This window comes from Carcharhinus amblyrhynchos, unplaced genomic scaffold, assembly GCF_965287045.1.
Source record: "Carcharhinus amblyrhynchos unplaced genomic scaffold, sCarAmb.v2.hapA scaffold_56, whole genome shotgun sequence".
Taxonomy (NCBI): Eukaryota; Metazoa; Chordata; class Chondrichthyes; order Carcharhiniformes; family Carcharhinidae; genus Carcharhinus; species Carcharhinus amblyrhynchos.
The window spans coordinates 827,427-847,885 of NW_027649797.1; the positions used below are offsets into that span (position 1 = coordinate 827,427).

At 38.9% G+C, this 20,459-nt stretch overlaps 1 protein-coding gene across 2 annotated transcripts in view; it reads right to left on the minus strand.

Moving 5' to 3' along the window:
- Positions 1–20,459, minus strand: part of prkcz (protein kinase C, zeta) — a 480,227-nt gene that overhangs the window by 118,355 nt on the left and 341,413 nt on the right. For both annotated transcript variants that reach the window (XM_080182477.1, XM_080182476.1), the window contains exons 15-16: positions 16,872–16,951; positions 6,472–6,561 (exon numbers count right to left, since the gene is read on the minus strand). In XM_080182477.1, the coding sequence (XP_080038603.1) occupies positions 6,472–6,561; positions 16,872–16,951 (170 nt within the window). The remainder of the gene's footprint in view (positions 1–6,471; positions 6,562–16,871; positions 16,952–20,459) is intronic.

The window sequence follows — 20,459 nt, forward strand, 5'->3', positions numbered from 1 at the left end:
TCACATGGAAGTTGGAAGTATCGAACTACAGATGACAGGATTAGCTTTCCAATGCCAAATCAGAAGTTTGAACTCCATTCCAGACAATTCCAGGAAGTCAATAAGGGACACTTAGGTCCAATAGGAAGAAGAATGGTAAATAGGCTCTTCATCTTGGTTGCAGTCCATCTAAGAGCAAGTGCTCCTAAGATAGAAATCTTGAAGAAAGCAGTGGGAAGCCACCTCAGATACTCATCTCTAAATGTCAATGAATGGACAGATACCATCTAATTTGTATTATTTATTTAGGTAATATTGGTAGCTCTGACTGGCCATCATTTTTCCCCATAAACTGAGTGGCTTGCAGAGGTCATTTAAGAGTTCACCATATTGCTATAGACCTGGAGTTACATGTAGGCCAGACCAGATAAGGCTTTCCTTTCCAAAAGGACATTAGTGAACCAGATGGGTTTTTCAGCAATCGACAATGGTTTCATGGTTATCAGTAGATTCTTAATTCCAGATATGTTTTATTGAATTCAAATTCCATCATCTGCCATGGTAGGATTCGATGGGTTTTTACAATAAATGTTTCATGGTCATCATTAGACTTTTAATTCCAGATTTTTATCCAATTTAAGTCTCACTATCTGACATAATGGGGGGGGGGGGGTTCAAACTCGGGTCCCCAAAGCATTATCCTAGATTTCTGGTCAGTAAGAATACCGTTATGCTACCACCTTCTCAGAACACATCTACCCATGCACTTACTCCAATTGCCAATCAAAAATTTTCAGGAATTGTAACTCCGTCTCGTTTCCTACACACTTACTATATTGAGTCAAATTGAAGTGTTCTAACTACTGTCCCAATGATGTTCATTAACTTAACATAAAAGATCAAACTGGGGACCTTCTGGTCAGCAAAAACTAATGAACAAACGAGAAATTATGTATCTAAATAGCACTATTAATATAATGAAGCACCCCAAAGTAGAACAAAGTATGGTATTGAGCCACATAAGAAGTCATTAGGGTAAATGGCCGTATGTGTGGTCAAAGAGTAAGATTTTAAGCAATGTCTTAAAGAAGGAAAGTGAGATAGAGGGCACAGAAATGTAGTGAGGGTAATCCAGAGCTTTAACCCAGGCAGCTGAAGAAATGATAGACATAAATAGTGGAGCAATTAAAATTGGGAATGCATGCACGGGGCCAGAAATAGAGGACTGCAAATATCTCAGGGGGTTATGGGTTTGAAGGAGATTACAGAGACAGGGATGAGGCCACGGAGGGGTTTCAAAATAAGGCCGAGAATTTTAAAATTAAGACGTCACTTGATAGCAAGCCATTATAAGTATACTCCGTATTCACCCAGCAAAACTCATGTATATTTTTAAATATTTATATGCAAGTGAAAACAGCAGTTTTAAACTAAAATACAAGTTTATGGTATCTAAAAAGCATTTTATTCAAAGCCATACATACATTACATGATGAAAAGGATTACTCTCCAAGTTACTTAAGACTTTGAACTGAAATTTAGAAATCACCTTTGACAAAATTAATGGGCATGGGCTATATCAAAAAAAGAAAATCACAAAACTGGACTGCCGGGATAACAGTTCTAAATAATTGTAAGAAATAGGTCATTTGACTCAACCACTCTACTAAAATTATTGATAGGAAATGTTATAATTTGGTGAAATCATGCTCCTCTCAAAGTAGGTAATTCGGCTTTACTGTAAACTAAACTATCGAGCAGAAAATCATCTGTGAGCCTCCTGCAGATGGGGATATGAATGGGAACCAAATTATCGTGCTTTGAATTGCCTTAGAATTGAAGGAAGCACGAAGATGATAAAATTAATGCTCTTGTACCACACCAACTTCCTTTGCCTGACCACCTTCTCAACTACAAATGGTGCTTCATCCACATCAGGTGCAAAACATTTCATAATATGTACATTATGATTCACAAATAAGATACAATAATTGCATTCATAAATCAGAAAAATAACTAATCTTATCTTCCAGCTTTGCCACATGGCAATGCTTATTCTGTTCAGGCAATTAAAAATATTTCCTACTGCATATTCTTGTCACAGCATTGTTATAGCACAGAAGGAAGCCATTCAACCCAACCGTGCCTGCACTGGCTCTCCGAATGAGCATTTCACATAGTGACATTCTCCTGCCTTCTCCCCAGCAGATAATTTTTTGAAACAAAACAATCTAATTTGACCCTCAATGCCTCGATTAAATCTGCCTCCTCCACATTCTCAGGCAGTGCATTCCAGACTCTCACCACTCAATATGCGAAAAAGATTTTCCTCATATTGCTTTTGCCTCTTTTGCTAATTACTTTAAAATCAGTGTCCTCTCATTCTCAAGTATTTCATTAGTGGGAGCAGTTTTACCTTATCTACTCTGTCCAGACTCCTCATGGTTTTGAATACCTCTATCAAATCTCCTCTCAAGCTTCTTTTCTCCAGGGAAAGAGTCCCAACTTCTCCAAACTTGCATCATAACTGAAGATTCTCATCCTTGGAAATACCCTCGTAAATCTCTTCTGCACCCTGGAGGCTTGAACTTTGCAGGAACTATTTTTTTCATTTTATTTCTGCGTTTAAAGTTATTTTGTATTAACTCTTGGAGACATTGACCTTAACCCAGCTGTGATTGTGCTCTGATTAATTAATCAATAATAAATAATGTTTTCCCAGGCCTTGTCTTTGTTTCACACTGGTCACGCACAGCTTGTTATCAGACTAATGTTAATGTTTTCCATTGTTCAAGCTAGAGTACAAAATAAGTTGTCTTTTATGTATCAGAACTCTTGTTGTTACTGCACTTAGTGACTTTTGGACTACAGGCCAGGACAATGAGTAACCTTACTTGGGTGGTCAATCACTGAAGCATCAGAAAGTCTGATTAAGGGACACTTGAAGGATGGCCAATGGGAAGATACCATCAAAATATGTCTAAACACTTGTGTATTAAAAAGCCTTCATGGCTTTGGAGTGCCTGAGAGAGGAATTGATAAGAAAGACGACTTGTTTTGGGAATGGACTGTGCGAGACTTCGAAAGACTGGAATAGAGACAGAAATTTTTAGCTTAAAGGGTTGCTGCAGTTGTAGTGTAATTGATACCAGCAGCCAAGTGACTGACTGGATGAGCATTTGTGAGATTACTCAGCGACTTGGTAATGTACATATATTCATCTAAAACTTTAAATTAAGGCCCACAGCAGATGATAAAGGGAGAGGGATCAAACAAATTAGACAATTTTTCCAGTCCAAGTAGACTTGTGGGAGCTAAATTGGATAGCTTCGAAGCTAGATGTGGGGATTGCCATGCATGAATAACTTCTGTCCGTTGATTGCAATGCAAGCAGCTCGACAACTATGTATGGTCTGCTCATTCGATCTTTTGCGTCAATTCTGTTCATTGTCCGGACACATCACCAAATGGCCAATATCTTGAGTGGTTAGCAATACTTAAAAGCTGGGATCTAATTGCTCCTAACCAGTAAGTGAACAATTAGAGGTTACAGATATAAAACCAAACATCAAGGGCGGCGATGAGGAGAATATTTTTCATTCAGATTTGTTGGGATCTGGAATCGTCCAACTGAAAAGTGATGGAAGCTGATTCCATAAATAATTTTAAAAAGGCATTTTGACAGATACTAGAGGATGAAGAACACTCAGAGTTATAAACAAGCGGTGGGGAACTAAGTGCAGTTGCTCTTGCAAAAGTGCTGGCATAGACATGGCAGAGCAAGTGGTCTCTTTCTGTATTATAAATTTCTCTGATTCCATGGACGGTATTTTCCAGCCCATGATTTGATAATGCGCGCTAGAATTATTGTTTCTTATGATCAATATAACAGAAAAATAGTTTCACCTTAAGAACTACAAACAGGTGAATATTGAACATTTAGCTAATCACTTATATTCATAAAGTGACTTAAGCAAGTAAACATCATTTTAGGACGTTGATTTGTAACTGCCCCCACTTACAGTATCGATCTAAAAGGGAATCTAAATATGGAATCTTGAACAGGCCAATTGAAATTAAGTCATGCAACCACTGACAAGATACTAACAGGCCATCTACAAAGCTTCTTCAAGTGATGTGGTGACAGATTGGGACATTCAGTACCTCATTTACACAACCAGTTGGATTCCAGAATGAACGCAGCATCTACTAGAATCTTCCTTCCAATCACAGCATGACCAGACAAAAATTCCACTTTCCAAAAGTATACTAGACTGAACAAATACCCTTGAAGGTAGTTTTCACATCAAGGTGAAGTTACAGGTCCTACAACATAAAGCAGGCACGGATTCTACTCAGATGGCTTGTACATTAGCAATCTATTTATTGGCATGGCAGGTAGTGTTTGCAGACCACCTCCTGCAGGTGTACTGATGCAGGGAGCCATAGAATGTGCATGCATGGATTGATATCCACAGAAGGAGACATGCAAGCTAGCAATCAAGATATCCTACTGAGAATTCAAATGTAGACCAAGTCATTCATAAGAATCAAGGTGAAAATACTCCTTAGAATTAAATGCAGTAAATTTCAAAGAAGGAAAAGCCAATTTTAAATGTAAAGTGATCTTTTTACAGATTAGCTTTGAAAGCTTTCATTATCTAGACACTTAACATAGAGAAACACAAGTAAGGTTGTAAGTTATCAAAATAATCATAAACCAGCATTTTTCTTAATTTTTGTTTTGTCTTCCTACTAAATTACAAATATCAGTTGCACGCTTCCTGTATTTGCCTTCTGTTAAAACAAAGATTGTAGCATTGTCTCCCATTTCTCATTTGTTTCCAGGGTCTTCAAATAGTTCGACCTAATTTGTTTAGTCTTCTTTTCCTCCTGTAATTTACAAACTTGGAACCCAAGATTGGCATCACGCAACCATTACTTCTCAATTTGTCTGGTTCAGAGGAATTGTTGATTCCTTGGAACCTTGAGATGTGCTTATTCATATAGGTTTTTCTATTTTAAGCAAAAAATTTTCTTGGATTGAGTTATTAATTTTGTTGGGGTTAAGATGGGGAGATAGAGGCATCACTTTGATTCACAAAGGCCAAATAATTACTAAAGCATTATATACAGCTGGTTATAATGGTCATTTTAAGATTAGTGATTGTAACTAACAAATGATTTGCTGTAGTTGCCACTTGGTCACTTTTGTCAGCCAGATCATTGGTGAAGGTTCTGGTTCTCTGAATGTAGCTATAATATGAATAGAAATCTACAATAGGCATATTTTCACTGCACACTAGTCTTTAATCAAATCATTCACCTCTCCTCAAGCAATTGCTCCAACTGTTACATTCATTACAACAGCAGCAGTATGCTAAATCCTGTGGTGTTTATATTAGCAGAAATGACAAAAAAAACATGCAAAGAGAACCCATCTACTCCTTTTTAACTGCAACCTAAAAATTGTAAAATGAACCGAAAAGGCGTCAACATACATGCCACATGCTCCCATCTCAGAATCAGGCGGCGGCTGTTATCTCAACAGAACTATTCTGACTTTCAAAACAATGCTAAGCTTCATTTACAGCAGACGTTTGGTAGGGATCTGAGTGCAATTTAAAACAGTCCCAGAATTATTAATCACTTTTCAAAAGAGCCATTTTACATCAATATGAACAGAAGATGTTGGAACTGTCATTGTGAGAAACTATCTAACACCTCTGATTCTTTGCTCGTTAAATTGGTCTTGCATTGAGATGGCTCTCTCGCCTTATGAAAAACCAACACAGTAGCATTGACGGCAAATTCCATATGGAGTTCTCCGTTCTCCATTTTACCTTTAAAAAAAGCCTCCCATGCAGATGAATGTTTTTGTCAAGTAAGAGTGGCTTTGTGGGGAGACATGTTCAACACTGGGTGCAATCAAAGTAATTTATTCAACAATTTAGAAGAAAAATTACTCTTTGAATGTGCGTGTGTCTAACACCTGTTTTCACAAGTCTAAACATAGTTCCACTGGATAGGATTCAGTCCTAGCTTAAAATGCCAGTCACAGCTATTAAAGTTCAAAGCTGCATTACAATTAATAGAAACAGATGTAAGGTTATTAACCTGAAGCTTTAACTCTGAAACAGAAACAAAAACAAAAATAAAATTGGGAAATCTCTAAGTCAGGCATTATCTGTGGAGAGAAACAGAATACCAGCATCCGCACTTGGCTTTTGTATTATAATTAATAGTCCAGTTATACAATAAAGTAAGGAGGATATGATTCTCAACTAGTCGGGTTATGACCAGTTTAGCATTATTCCTGCACAAGAGGAACATGCTTTTTCTGTTTTGAATAAAGAGACAACAACAGCTCCATCACCACAGGGCATCCGCTGCCTCATTACCTTGGAATAGTAGGGCTTGGCATCTGTGAGCACATCTGTCTATCATGGAGAGCAAATAAATGACAGTTTGTCAAAGAGATGTAGTACTTACCAGATCCCAGTCTATGCTGCGGAAAAAGGTGTGAGCCTGAATGTCAGTAAATCCAGTCTGTGCATGACAGCCAAGTCGTTCTTTAGGGTCCTATAAACAATTGAATCAAATAATATACAAAATTATGTTTGCTCACAGACGATTAGAACAATATCTCCAATTTCTGTTCATTGTTACAATAAATATATATTTTTAAAATAAATTTTGAATAGTTGAAATGCTCTCCTTCCTGATTTCAAATTACATCTTATGTTGTATGTTCACTACCGTGTGCAACTTTGTTTTAGCACACAAAAATCTTTAATGCTGCGCATAATATAAGTAGAAGATACATAAATGCATCTTTAATTACGAAAATTATTTCAGAACCTTAGAAACACTATCAACTTTTCCATCATTAAGTAAATTTATTGTTCTAGATTCTTAATCTGGCTGTACAGACATTTATCAAAATATTTCAAACAATTTTGTCATTTGATTTAAACCACCCCAGATTCACGCCTTTGAAATAAATTTTGTTCAATTTTTAGTCAATTGTAAAAATGAAAATCAGCACAAGTCACAATGTGCAACTGCAATAACAAATCTACTTGATTCACTCATTACTGACTATCAACTGATGTGGTTGTTTATTGTAAGATTACAATGTAAATTTACTAAAGGTAGATTATTCACACTGCTCAGCAAATCACAAACCAATTGTGCAAAACGTATCATTGCATAGACACATTTTTAAAAAATCTTTCATGGGAAACAGGGATGACACTGGCTGTGCCAGCATTTACTGTCCAGCCTAATTGTGCTCGAGTAGGTGGTGACGTGCTGCCTTCTTGAACGACTGCAGTCCACGTGGTGCACCACTGCTCTCACTGTGCATCAGTGGTATTGAAAGTGGTCAATAGGATGCTAATCAAGTGGACTGCTTTGTCCTGGATGGTGTCAAGCTTCTTGAGTGTTGGAGCTGCATTCATCCAGGAAAATGGAGAGTATTCTATCACAGTCCTGACTTGTGCCTTGTAAAATGGTGGATAGGCTTGAGAGAGTTAGGGGATGAGTTACTCACTGCAGAATTCCAAGCCTCTGACTTTTTCTTATAGTCACAGTATTTACTTGGCTGATCCTGTTCAGTTTCTGATCACAGATAATTGCTTAGGTTCTTTAATGTCACACCCTGTCAAATGCTGCGTTAATGTCAAGGGTGGTCACTCTGAACTCACTGCTTGAATTCAGCTCATTTATCCATGTTTGGACGAAGGCTATAATGATGTCAGGAGTTGAGTGGCCCTGGTGGAACCCAAACTAAGCATCTTATTGCTGACCAAGTGCCACCTGATAGCACTGTTGTTGACATTTTCATTCATTTTGCTTATATGTCAGTACTGTTGACAAGTTTCCATTTATTAATGAACTAAGCTCCCTATCCAGAAGCACAGTCTCAGCTCAATATGGAAACTGATAAGGATGGACTGTGATATGCTGGGCCATTTCCAGTGAAATTTCAAGAAAGTATATACTTCGGCTGCATTTTAATTATTCCCCTCACTTATGATCTTACACACAGGTGTATAAGGTGCAGAAGTATAGGATCATATGAGGGGCACACAATAGAGCAAAAGAGCAGAAAGACAGAAAAAAACTGCAGATGTGACATCTAAAATTCCTGTACTGAAGTTTGGAGTAATTCATCATGAATAATATGCTGGGTTTATATTGTCTATTGGAAATGGAATTCAGGTGTGATCCAACCTCAAATTAAGAGCATGCAGGGAAAGAGAAATGGATTGTCTTGTGGACTTGGGTTTCTAAGTAGGATTGCAGCCAATTCTTGAACACCATTATGTAAGTTAGCAACCTTGTTATTTAGAACTACCCACAATGGATAAAGTTGCCCATTTTTGAAAGGATTTGGAAAATATGTTCATCTTTTGTCAAAGAGCAAGCTGTAAATTTGTCCAAAAGGGGAAGGCTTTGGAATACTGCCATTACAAGTAAACCAGTGCCCTCAGTCTCTAATCCATATCTCCATCATACGTAAAGAATCCCAAATTCTCATTCAGTAGAGTGTGTTCAGGATTTTTTTTCCAATTATTTATCTTCAAACAATATTAATACAAGCTGATTACAATAAAAGCAGATGCAATCCTTTTACAGATCAGTTATCCATCATTTCTACAAAGTTGAGTGGGGTTAAATGGCATGAAGTGAAGACAAGTTTTACACCAATAAAAGATTAATTAAAAATGGAGCAATTTAATACACTGGGATTCAAATTGAAATACTTAAAAGTTCTATTATTTGGACTGCATACGTCGTAAGCCTGTTTTTCAAAGCATTTCAAAGTATTCTAGCATATGTCTGATTTGTGACAAATAAGTTCTACAGACAAAGGGAAAAAGGAATATTGGAGAAAAAATATTGTATTTTGAAGGAAGGAAATCATTTCTGAAAAGATTGCAAGTACATTTTCTCTATCTGAGCGGGCGGCACAGTGACACAATGGTTAGCCTCACAGCGCCAAAAATCGGATTCAATTCCCGGCTTGGGTCACTGTGTGCGTGGAGTTTGCACGATCTCCCCACGTCTGTGGATTTCCTCTGGGTGCTCCAGTTTCCTCCCACAGTCTGAAAGACGAGCTGATTAGGTGGATTGATCCGAACAGGCGCTGGAGTGGGCAACTAAGGGAATTTCACAGTAATTTCATTGCAGTGTTAATGTAAGCTTTACTTGTGACGAATAAATAAACTTTAAACTTTGAATTGAAAATCTGAGCCCAGGAAGCTATTACAGCCATTTGCATTGGTTTCTTGTCAAATTTCTTAATGACTCTTAACAGTAGTTTAGTTTGGTCAGCATGATTTTTTTTAAAGATTTTTTATTCATTATATCTGCAATGTGGAGCTGCCATTTAGAATTTGTTCAGTTACCACAAATCAAATACAAGATGTCTATTAGAGCGTGGTGGAACACAAACATGGAGAACTTCATTCTCAATCACATTATCTACCGAAGGAAAAGAGAAACAATGAATATGGAACTCTCAGGAGTTAGCTGTTCTTTCGCCCCTTGGTGGCTTTCCAAATGCAGCAATGAGCCTGGGAACAGGCTGCCTGCTGTTTTGGCTAAAAGAGATGCATGGCGAAGGAGGGATGAAGGAACGTATCATTTTCTAAAACAAAAACAAACATTTAGAAAAATAGTCAGTTTTAACATTCCTTTCTTCTTCCCACTCTTAATTCTTGCAACAAGCTGCCAACTTGGAACACAGACTTACTTCATACCTAAACTTTTACTGTAAAAATCTACAATATGTAATGTTTAATATCTTCCAATCATAGACAAGTGACTCGCATGACAATGTGAAGAGTGAAGTCTTCACATGGAGCACAGAATAATTTCAATTTTGACATGTACACATTTTAATTTCACATGATATTTCTGATGCTAACACAGTGGGGATAAACATAAAAAAAGTTTCTTCTGATTTGGTGACTAATACATCTGCAAACAAAGATTTCAATTCTCCCAATTTCTTTTTTTATTTGTTAAGTATTTTTAACTTCAATTAATTTAAAACAATGTTAATAAAATCATCCCAAAAAAGATATTTAAACTTTTTAAAATTGACAATGTAAACTTCCTTCATTAAAAATCTATAGAAAATTTTCCAGAAATTTCCACAAAGTGACAGCAATATTAAAGGTTGTGCTGTACCCTTAAAACTTGCTTAAACTACAAGTTTAAGAATAACAAGAATTCTGAATAACTGACAGTGTTAGTTTTATTACAATTTTGGTGCAGAAATAATACCATAATAAAAACTGGATGATGACTAAAACTGAACAACAAAAACACCCCAATCTCAAAACATTTAGAGGCTGTGACAGATGCATCATGGACCAACTCAGCCCTGACCAACACAATTGCTCTATATAGCAGCACACTGCAGGCAGCAGCTGTCAGTACAGGGGTCCCTCAGACTGACATCTGCTATTGGCAAAATGGAACAACAGACCTAACAAAACCCATAATACCTTATATAAATTAGTGGACAGAGTAAAATGTGCTAGTGGCGAATATTTACAAAAAAACAAGATCTTTTACATGGGTTCTACTTGGGATGTGCTTCTCTGGATGGAAAATTCAGTAGGGTTTTACAGAAAAATGTACATATCAAGACCACACACACATCATCAACCATCAAATTATACCCAAAGCAGAATATTTCTGTGGACAACGTGTAAAATTTGCATAAGATCCCTCAACAGAAAAGTACTGATAATTTACGATCAGCTGCAGGAATTCTGCATTACATTTTTGTATTCATTCATGGGACTTGGGCATCGCTGACTGGCCAGCATTTATTGCCCATCCATAACTGCCCTTAGAGAGCAGCTGAGAGTCAACCATTTGCAAAAATAATTAAGGTTCGAATGTGGCTTTCTTTGTCACAAAGAATTAGGTGGTTAAAAAGGTATTAAGATAGTGTTGTAAGGTAGAGAGAGATTCAAATGATCTTAAAGCACAACTGTGAACTTTCTTAATACTGTATTCCATTTCTGCAAGTCTATAAAGCCATAGGGACTAATGAAGTCTTGGTGTACAGTGCAGCTGGCAGCAGAGTCTGGGTCTCCTGTCATCATGCAATATAATGCAAAAGTATCCACAAACTGGAAGTACAATCCGATAAATTATATTCTACAAAACATTAGCAAGCCTTCAACAAAAATGAGCACATACAATTCTTCAGCACCTAAGGAGAAGCTAACATGCGAGTACATCACTGGTACTTACCCATAAAACTTCTTCGGTCTAAATAACATCGTGCTTTTCAAAAAAACTGGTCAGTTTTGGGTTCCACTGTGAAGGTCTTTAAACATTTAGATGAACTACAAGTATGTTATTTTGTTACCATTTGTACATAGAGATGTTCACCCTTTTAATTATTCAGGGAAGTGTCCATGTGAATCAAGTACTTGGTATGGTATCAGGGAAGGCGAGTAAAGCTAAAACCCAACCACAAATAGTTTGCATAATAATGACAAGGATCTGATACTCTCAATTAAGTTCACTGAAGGGGAAGGCAAGGTTAACATTACTCGACCAAGTCTGAAAAATAGTTCAGTATAAATTAATAACGGACTACTGGAGTTCTCTTTCACAGGAAGTCATTGACTGAAACGAGTGTCAGCTGGAGTTTATACATCAACTCCTTCCTCTTTTGCCATGGAGGAGGACAGCATAAAAACACACTTTACAGCTAACACATAAATATGGTATTGGGGAAAGCAGCAAGGTGCAAACAGAAACTTCTGAAACTAAGGAATCAAGGAGTAGATCATATTCACACACATTTGTCAATGCCTTAGCAATCAATTTTCCTTTCAAGCTGAACAGAGGAATGGTGATAGCTTTAGGTTAGGGACTGATCTAAATTTCTACGTTATAAGAATACATAAGAATGAATAAAAAGAAGCTGAGGCAAGTGGGAACAATGATATTTCAACTTGGAGGTCTTGTGGTGCAGTGGTACCATCCTTACTGCGGGACCAGAAGCTCCGTGTTCAAGTCCAATGCCAGGGTTTGTTAGCCATGGAAGGAGCATTCAAAGCAGTTCAACAGGCTGATAACCAGCTTGGGAGTTCTTCTACCAGTTCCCCACTATTCCCAAAGGGTAGAGAAGCAGTCTAGCTGTGATGACAACACTAAAATAAAATCTATACCTATTAGCAAGGCAATTCAGCATGTTAATATGTACGTACTCATCCACTTAATTTGTGAAACCAAATCTTGAATACTTTCAGAAAAATGTCAAATATCTTTATTCCTTCACTTTCTTACATCATGCCTCAGCTAGGCTCACTTGATATACTTGCCTCTTGCGCAAACTCCATTCCTAGCTACAGCACAGGCGGTCACACTGCTGCATTGGAGATGTGCTGTTCTTTTACAGGATCATGGAATAATGCAGCAGTGAAGGAGATTATTTTGTTTATCCTGCCTCAGCCAGCTCTTTGAAAGAGTTTTCTCATTATTCCTACTACTCTACTCTTTTCCCATAGCCCTCTATTTTTTCCTTCAAACATTTAGTCTCTGAGTCTGTTGACCATTCTTTTAGGCTGTGCATTCCAGGTCAAAAGTTACTGCATAAAATTGTTCATGATTTTGAACATGAATATATAAATTCGGAGGAGTAGGCTATTTGCCCCCATGAGCCTTCCCCACTATTTGATAAGATCACAGCTGATCCCATTATGGCATCAAACCCACATACCCTTTGATACCCTTGCAAGTCAAGAATCTAATTCTGCCTTAAAAATATTCAATGACCGTGCCGCAACTGTTGTCTGAGAAAGCATGTTCGACCTACTCATGACCTTTAAGAGAAAAATATTCTCCTCATCTTAGTCTAAAAATAAGGAATCTTCCATTTTAAGACTACGGGCCCGATTTTATCTTTTTGATTCTAAGTGCCGAATCTGGGCGTAGTACAGATCTGATCTTGAATTCTGCTTTGCAGCGCGCCCATATGCTTTCTGCCGGCTCAAGTTCGATCTGTGCTGTGGGCGTGGCCTAGTGCTGCCAGAACGATCGGAGCTCTGAGCTGCACATGCGCAGTTCGATAAAAATTTGAAAAAGCGTGCTCAGGTCGGGAAAGGAAAAAAAAGCAGAAAGCGGAGAGACCGGCTCTCTGACATAGATCATCCTCTGGATGGGGGAAGAGGAGGCAGGTCAGAACATCCTCTGGGGTGGGGGTGGGGGCTAGATGTATCTCAGTGGAGGGGGGCGGGGGGCCAGAGGACTGACCATTGTCTGGTGGTAGCGGGGAGGCCCGATCGCTCACTGATATGGGAGGGTTGGATCTTTGGGTGAGGGATCCCTCCTCCTCACCGCAGGAACGAATCTCTCCTTCTGGAGTGGACATTTCCCCTCCCCTCCCTAAGAGGATGATCTGGGTCAGAGAGCCGTTGCAGCTTCTGGAGCCGCTTCAGAGGTTCCTCTGCAAAATAAAAATTGGCTTCGGACCAGGAGAAGGTAAAGTGGGAAGATTTGGTCGGCGAGTTGGGCACGCAGTTCATTAAATCGATTTAAATGCACGTTAATGCATTTAAATCGTTGGGCCACCCTGACAAATCGGGTGTCGGTAAAGTCGAGATTTGCTCGGATTTGGGTGCAGATCACGTTATCGGCCTGATGCCGAATTCACCGCAATTTCATGCTCGGAAACAGGTGCAAATTGTTGGTAAAACCGGGCCCTATGTCTCCTAATTCAAATCTCCCACAAGGGGAAAATATTCTTTCAGTATCCAGCCTGTCAAGTCCTCATGTATGTTTCAATAAGATGACCTCTCATTCTTGTAAACTCTAACCTATTCAACTTTCTCTCAGAAAATAACCCCTTCATCCCAACAGTCAGTCAAGTGAACCTTCTCTGAACTGCTTCTAATGTAACTGCATCCTTAAATGAGCCCAAAACTGTACACAGTATTCCAGGTGTGGTCTAACCAACGTCCTGTACAGCTGTAGCAAAAATGTCCCTACTTTTATAACCCATTCCTCATGTAATCAATGACAACATTCCACTTGCTTTCCTAAGCACATTCTCCCACATTATACTCTACCTGCCACATTTTTGCCCACTCAAGTTATCTATATCTCTTTGCAGATTCCATGGCATCCTCAGAACTTACCCTCCTACTTATTTTTGTGTCATCAGCAAATTTACCATACCTTTGGTTTCTTCACCTAAGTTACTGATAAAGAATGTAAATAATTGAGGCCCAGCACTGATGGCTGTGGCACTCCACTCATTACATCTTGCCAACCTAAAGATTACCCATGTAGGCCTATTCTGTTTCCTGGTAGCTAACCAATTGTTTATCTTTGCTAATATGATATTCCCCACACCATGAGTTCTTACTTTGTGTAGTAAGTTTTGATGTGGTATCTTTTCAGATGTCTTCTGGGAGTCCAAGTACACCACATTTACACGTTCCTCTTTAACATTAGCTCCTCAAAGAATTCCAATAAATTAGTCAAATGTGGTTTCCCATTCAAAGAGCATGCCTGACTGCACTGATATTTTTAGGCGCTCTTGACCTTCCATCTTCAAAAATTTTGAAGCATTGTAAGAAATAAGAGGAATAAGCTTGGTCTGCCGTTCAATCATGGCTGATCTGACAATGGTCTCAAACCCACTTTTCTGTCTGCCTCCCATGGTTATAATATAGTTTCAATACTATAAAAGAATAACAATCTTTCACTTCTGGAATGCTGTATTTAGTTAAGTCCAAAACTCTTCATTGCTTATGTGTTATACAGTTCAGTTCAACTGTTGCTTAAATGTAATTTTACACGAGGAACATTCACAATTTCAAAACCTGTCTTAGGTTAACCTCCCAAGTAGAATATTTCCATGGCAAAGTCCAACAGCCATATTATATATCATTTTATACATATAATATATTATCCAAACATTTTCACACTGGCCATGCTCTAATAAAACAAGAGTTTACTTTAAAAGCATTTGTATTTATTAAATCAGATAGGCAGCTGGTAGACAGATTTTCTGCTTTAGAGTTTGGATCCCAATGCTGGGATCAAATCTGGACCCCCAACGTCATGCAGCATTAGAAATAGTGACTCGACAAGATTTTCCAAGGAATGACCAATTAATGAGAAGATGGCAACTTACGATTTAAACTAATGCAATGGGCTTCTGATGTTGGAGAGTCAATAGGAGGCTCTCCAGCACGGAGAATCAAAGTGTGACACTCTGTCAATGAGAGAGTGACTCCTCAAGATGAAGGAAACCCCTCAACATTTACAACTTTTTTTAAAAAATAATAAAATCTCTTACAGCTGCCAGACTATCACTGTGGAGGAGATATTCCCCAAAAGCACAAATCATGATCACCACTTTGACTACCTCTGGATATCTGAAAGGAGAGGTATGTTTAAATGATTCTGGAATGCTGCCCTCCTGCCTACCATTGGGAGGCCACCTCTTGTCACAACTGTGTTTCAGCCACCACATGAGGCCTACGTACTATCTGGTCACGTGAGAAAGGGTCTTATAGTCTGTCTCTTATTTGCCTTCATTGGCTATCTGCTGCTTGCAGGAAGGTAGCTGTTTCACCTTTGATCAAGTCTATTTGAAAACATTTTCCCCTGCCAATGCATTATGGTTAAGCAAGATGGCTACAGATACTCATCTGCATAATCACATGGGCCCATGCATTCGCCCTGGTCCATGCATCCACAGAAATCCAATGACATCACTGCTGGAGCTTGCGGCCTGGAATTCAACACGTGGCAGAGGTGGGAAAGAAGGATTTGCAGTTGAGAAACTAAAATCCTTTCCTTGCGGGATATTTTATGCAGCTGTTGCTGAGTGTTTTTAAAATGTGTCGCACTATCGCAATATTGGAAGTGGATTTAGGTCGTTCTGAGTATTAGACAAGACAACGTAGTCTAATACTCACAGCAACCTACAATCAACTTACATTAGTGGGATAGGGAGACGTGTGGCTGCAGAGAAATATCCACAAGGAAAATACTTTAGTTTCCCATCTATTCCTCTAACCCTCTGTAAAAGGACTTTCCAAAATCCTTCACTGTCAGTCCAGGATAGAAATTCACAACATCCATTCCTGCTGCTATGGTGATGACTTGGACATTGCGACTTTGGACCCAGTCATCAGAATATAACTGCACATGCAGAGTGTTGGCAGGAAATGGTGCCATTTAAAATAGACCTTAAGGCAGGACCATGCCAGAAAACCGATGCAAAATTCCAGACTGCTCGTCTTTTGTTTCCACCTACCCACCCACCCACCACACTGATGATTGAAAATTTAGAACGGTATTTTTTCTTCTTTATATGTAGGTAATGTTCCAAGTTTTGCATAATCCACAAATTGCATCCTGTACACTGAGGTACAAGTCATTAATCATAGGATCCCATAGAACTCCTACTGTGCAGAAGGGGGCCATTCAGCTCATCAAGCCTGTACCAATCACAATCCCACCCAGGCCCTATTCCCGTAACCCTGCATATTTACCCTGTTAATCCTCGGACACTAGGGTCAATTTAGCATGGCCAATTCACCTAAACCGCACATCTTAGGAGTGTGGGGAGAAACTGGAACACCCACAGGAAACCCACGCAGACAGAGGAAGAATGTGCAAGCTCCACGCAGACAGCAACCCAAGGCTGGAATTGAACTCGGGTCCTTGGTGCTGTGAGGCAGCAGTGCTAACCACTGTGCTGCCCATGTCTGAGCTAGATCCACCTTGTGAACAACTTTGTCAACTGTTTACTTTATACCCCTTCTTCAAAACACTTTAGATTGCAATGGATACTTTGCATCAAATCAATGTTTGAACAATTATTCTCTTACCTTATTTAAAAATCCCTTTAGGACACTTGCTGCTTTTACTGAAAGTGACCTGGGAATTCGAATGGGCTTCTCCAAAATAACTGCAAAGATTAAAAAAGATGTAAACATATAGCTGGATTTATTACAGATTTTTTTTATATTCCATGATCCATTTTTTAAATAGTCTTCAGGTTTCTCTTTAAAAGTTTGCCAGATTGTATGACATAGCATTAAGCACAGCTGAAGGAACTGGGAGGTTCAACAAGATAGATTTTATCCTTCAGTTCTGGGACCAAGTTTTAAATTCTGATAAGATTGCTGAGATGAGATTTTCCCCTTCAACCACAACATCTCAAATTAATTACTTGACTGGAAGATCAATTCCAGTAAGCACATGGTTAGCAACCTAGAACTGGCCATAGGGTGGCGTGAAACTGTCAGCCCCGCTCAAGGAAGTTTATAATGATAGTTTGTGTGGGGAAATGGAAATATTACACTATTACACTATGGGATACTCTTCTGAGGCCAACTGAAGACACTTTGTTGTGAGCAATATAGAAGTTAACTATTTTGCAACTAACTGCTATCAATGCGAGTTCCAAAAGTACATGCCTCATCTCTCAGGATTGACAGCCCCACACTATTCATCTTGATAATCCAACAAAAAAGCCAATAAAATAAAAAAATGGGTACACCAAGTTAACACAAAAATTAGGAGTAGAATTAGGCCATTCGCCTCTTCGAACCTGCTCTGCAATTCAATATGATCATAGCTGATCCTCTAAATGCCATTTTCTTGCTTTCTCCCCATACTCCTTGATGCCATTAAAATTAAAAAAAGTTATTGGGCATGTAAAAATGTGGGTCCATAGCAAGTTTCTTAAATTTAAATAAAGGCAATTACAGGAGCATGCAGACAGACTTGGCTAAACTGGAGTGGGAAAATAAGTGAAAAGACAACAGAAAAGCAGTGGCACATATTTAAAGAGATATTTCATAAGTCTCAACAAACGTAGATTCCATCACAGAAGAAAGGATCTACCAGAAGGATGTTATCATCTGTGGCTAACTAAGGAAATTAAGGGCAAAATTGAAAAAGGGTGTAGAGTGTGGTGAAGATTAGTGGCAGGTCAGAAAATTGGGAAAGTTTTAGAACCAGCAAACGGTGACTTAGACAAAAAATAGAGAGAGAGAAATTGGGAGCATGAAAGGAAACTAGCAAAACTAAGAGTGGGGAATTAATAATGGAAAATGAGGAAATGGCAGAGGCTTCAAACAGGCATTTTGTATCCGTCTTCACAGTAGAAGACAAAAACCATCCCAAGAATAGCAGAAAGTCACGAGGCAAAAGGCAAGGTGGAATGCAAAAGTGGACAAAAAAATTAGAATATTAATTGCACTTAAGGCTGACAAGTCCCCTTGATCCAATGGTCTCTATCTTGAGGTCTTCGAAGAAATGGCAGTAGACATTGTGGATGCATTGGTTGCAACCATCCAAAATTACCTCGATTCTGGAAAGGTCCCAGCATATTGGAAAACCACAAATGTAACACTGCTGTTCAAGACAGGGGCAAGATGGAAAGCAGGAAACTAATGGCAAATAATGCTTGATGTGATTCAATGGATAGCAAATGTTACATGATACATTAATTTAAATTCTACACTCTACAGGCATGAGAAAGCCAAGATGAGAATCAAATCAGCGGAAAAATTGGGATAGGAGAGTCAGAGTTATACAGCATGGAGACAGGCTCTTATGCCCAACTTGTCCATGATGCCCTTTTTTTTGGAAACCTTTAAGCTAGTCCCAATTGCCTGCATTTGGCCCATATCCCTCTATACCCAACTTATCTATGTAACTGTCTGAATGCTTTTTGAAAGGCAAAATTGTACCCACCTACTACCTCTGGTAGCTTGTTCCAGACACTCGCCACCCTGTGTAAAAAAAACTGCCCCTCTGGATGCTTTTCTATCTCTCCCCTCTCAGCTTAAACCTACACCCTATAGTTTTAGTCTCCCCTAACTTTGGGAAAAGACATTGACTTTCTAGCTGATCTATGCTCCTCATTATTTTATAGACTCTACAAGATCACCCCTAAACCTCCAGAGAAAATAGTCCCAGTCTATCCAGCCCCCCCATATAACTCAAACCATCCTAGTAAATCTCTTCTGCACTCTTTCTAGTTTAATAACATCCTTTCTATTATAGGGTGACCAGAACTGTACACAGTATTCCAAGTGTGGCCTTACCAATGTCTTGTACAACTTCAACAAGATACTTCAACTCCTGTATTCAATGTTCTGGCCAATGAAACCAAGTATGCTGAATGTCTTCTTCACCACTCTATCCACCTGTGACTCCACTGTACCCCTAGATATCTTTGCTCTGCAACTCTCCCCAGTGTAATCCTGCCCTGGTTCAATCCATCAAAAAGTATCACCTCACATTTAACTAAATTAAACTCCATCGTCATTCGTCAGCCCACTGGCCCAATTGATTAAGATCCCGTTATAATCCGAGATAACCTCCTTCACTTCCACTACGCCACCAATCTTGGTGTCATCTGCAAACTTACTAACCATGCCTCCTATATTCTCATCCAAATCATTAATATAAATGACAAATAACAGTGGACACAGCATTGACCCCTGAGGCACACTGCTGGTAACAAGTCTCCAGTTTGAAAAACATCCCTCTACAACCACCCTCTGGCTTCTATCATCAAGCCAATTTTGTATCCATTTAGCTACTTCATCCTGGATCCTGTGAGATCTAACTTTATGCAACAACCTACCATGTGGTACCCTGTCAAAGGTTTTGCTCAAGTCCATGTAGACAACATCAATTGCACTGCCCCCATCTACCTTCTTGGTTACCCCTTCAAAAAAACTCAATCAAATTTGTGAGACGTGATTTTCTACTCACAAAGCCACGCTGACTGTCCCCAATCAGTCCTTGCGTTTCTAAATGCCTGCAGATCCTGTCTCCCAAAATGCTTTCTAACAACTTACCCACCACAGATGTGAGGCTCATTGGCCTGTAGTTCCCAGGCTTTTCCCTGCAGGCCTTTTTAAACAAAGGCACAACATTTGCCACCCTCCCATTTTCAGGCACCTCACTTGTGATGATCAAGAGACCAAGAGCTTTGCTGGCAACAAGATAATCAAACATTGAAGTGAGCGTGGTTGAGAAAACTGCAGAAATATTTGGCAAAATGGAAAGCCTAAAAGTAGGTAATTGCATGCTTGAAAGTATGTTTTTTAAGTGATCTAGGGTGAAGCTTTTTCTCTAGTTTAGCAACAGAGGAAATGGTGTTTAAAGTTTATTGGAGAACATGCAAGGAAAGATTCAAATTGGATTTGACCTTGTCCATGATTGAGAACATGAGAATGGAGAGGCCACCTGAGATGACAAGTTGAAGGTGAATACACAGTATTATTGTATGGAGATTGATCATGTTAATTCGATCCTTGGGAAAAGGACACTCAGGATCCAAAATTGGCCCAGTTGCAGGAAGCAAAGGGTCAATGGTTGTTGTCTTTGTGGCTTAAAGGTCTTGAAGGGCTCAGTGCCAAGTTGCTTGTTGTTCATGGTATTAATCAATGATT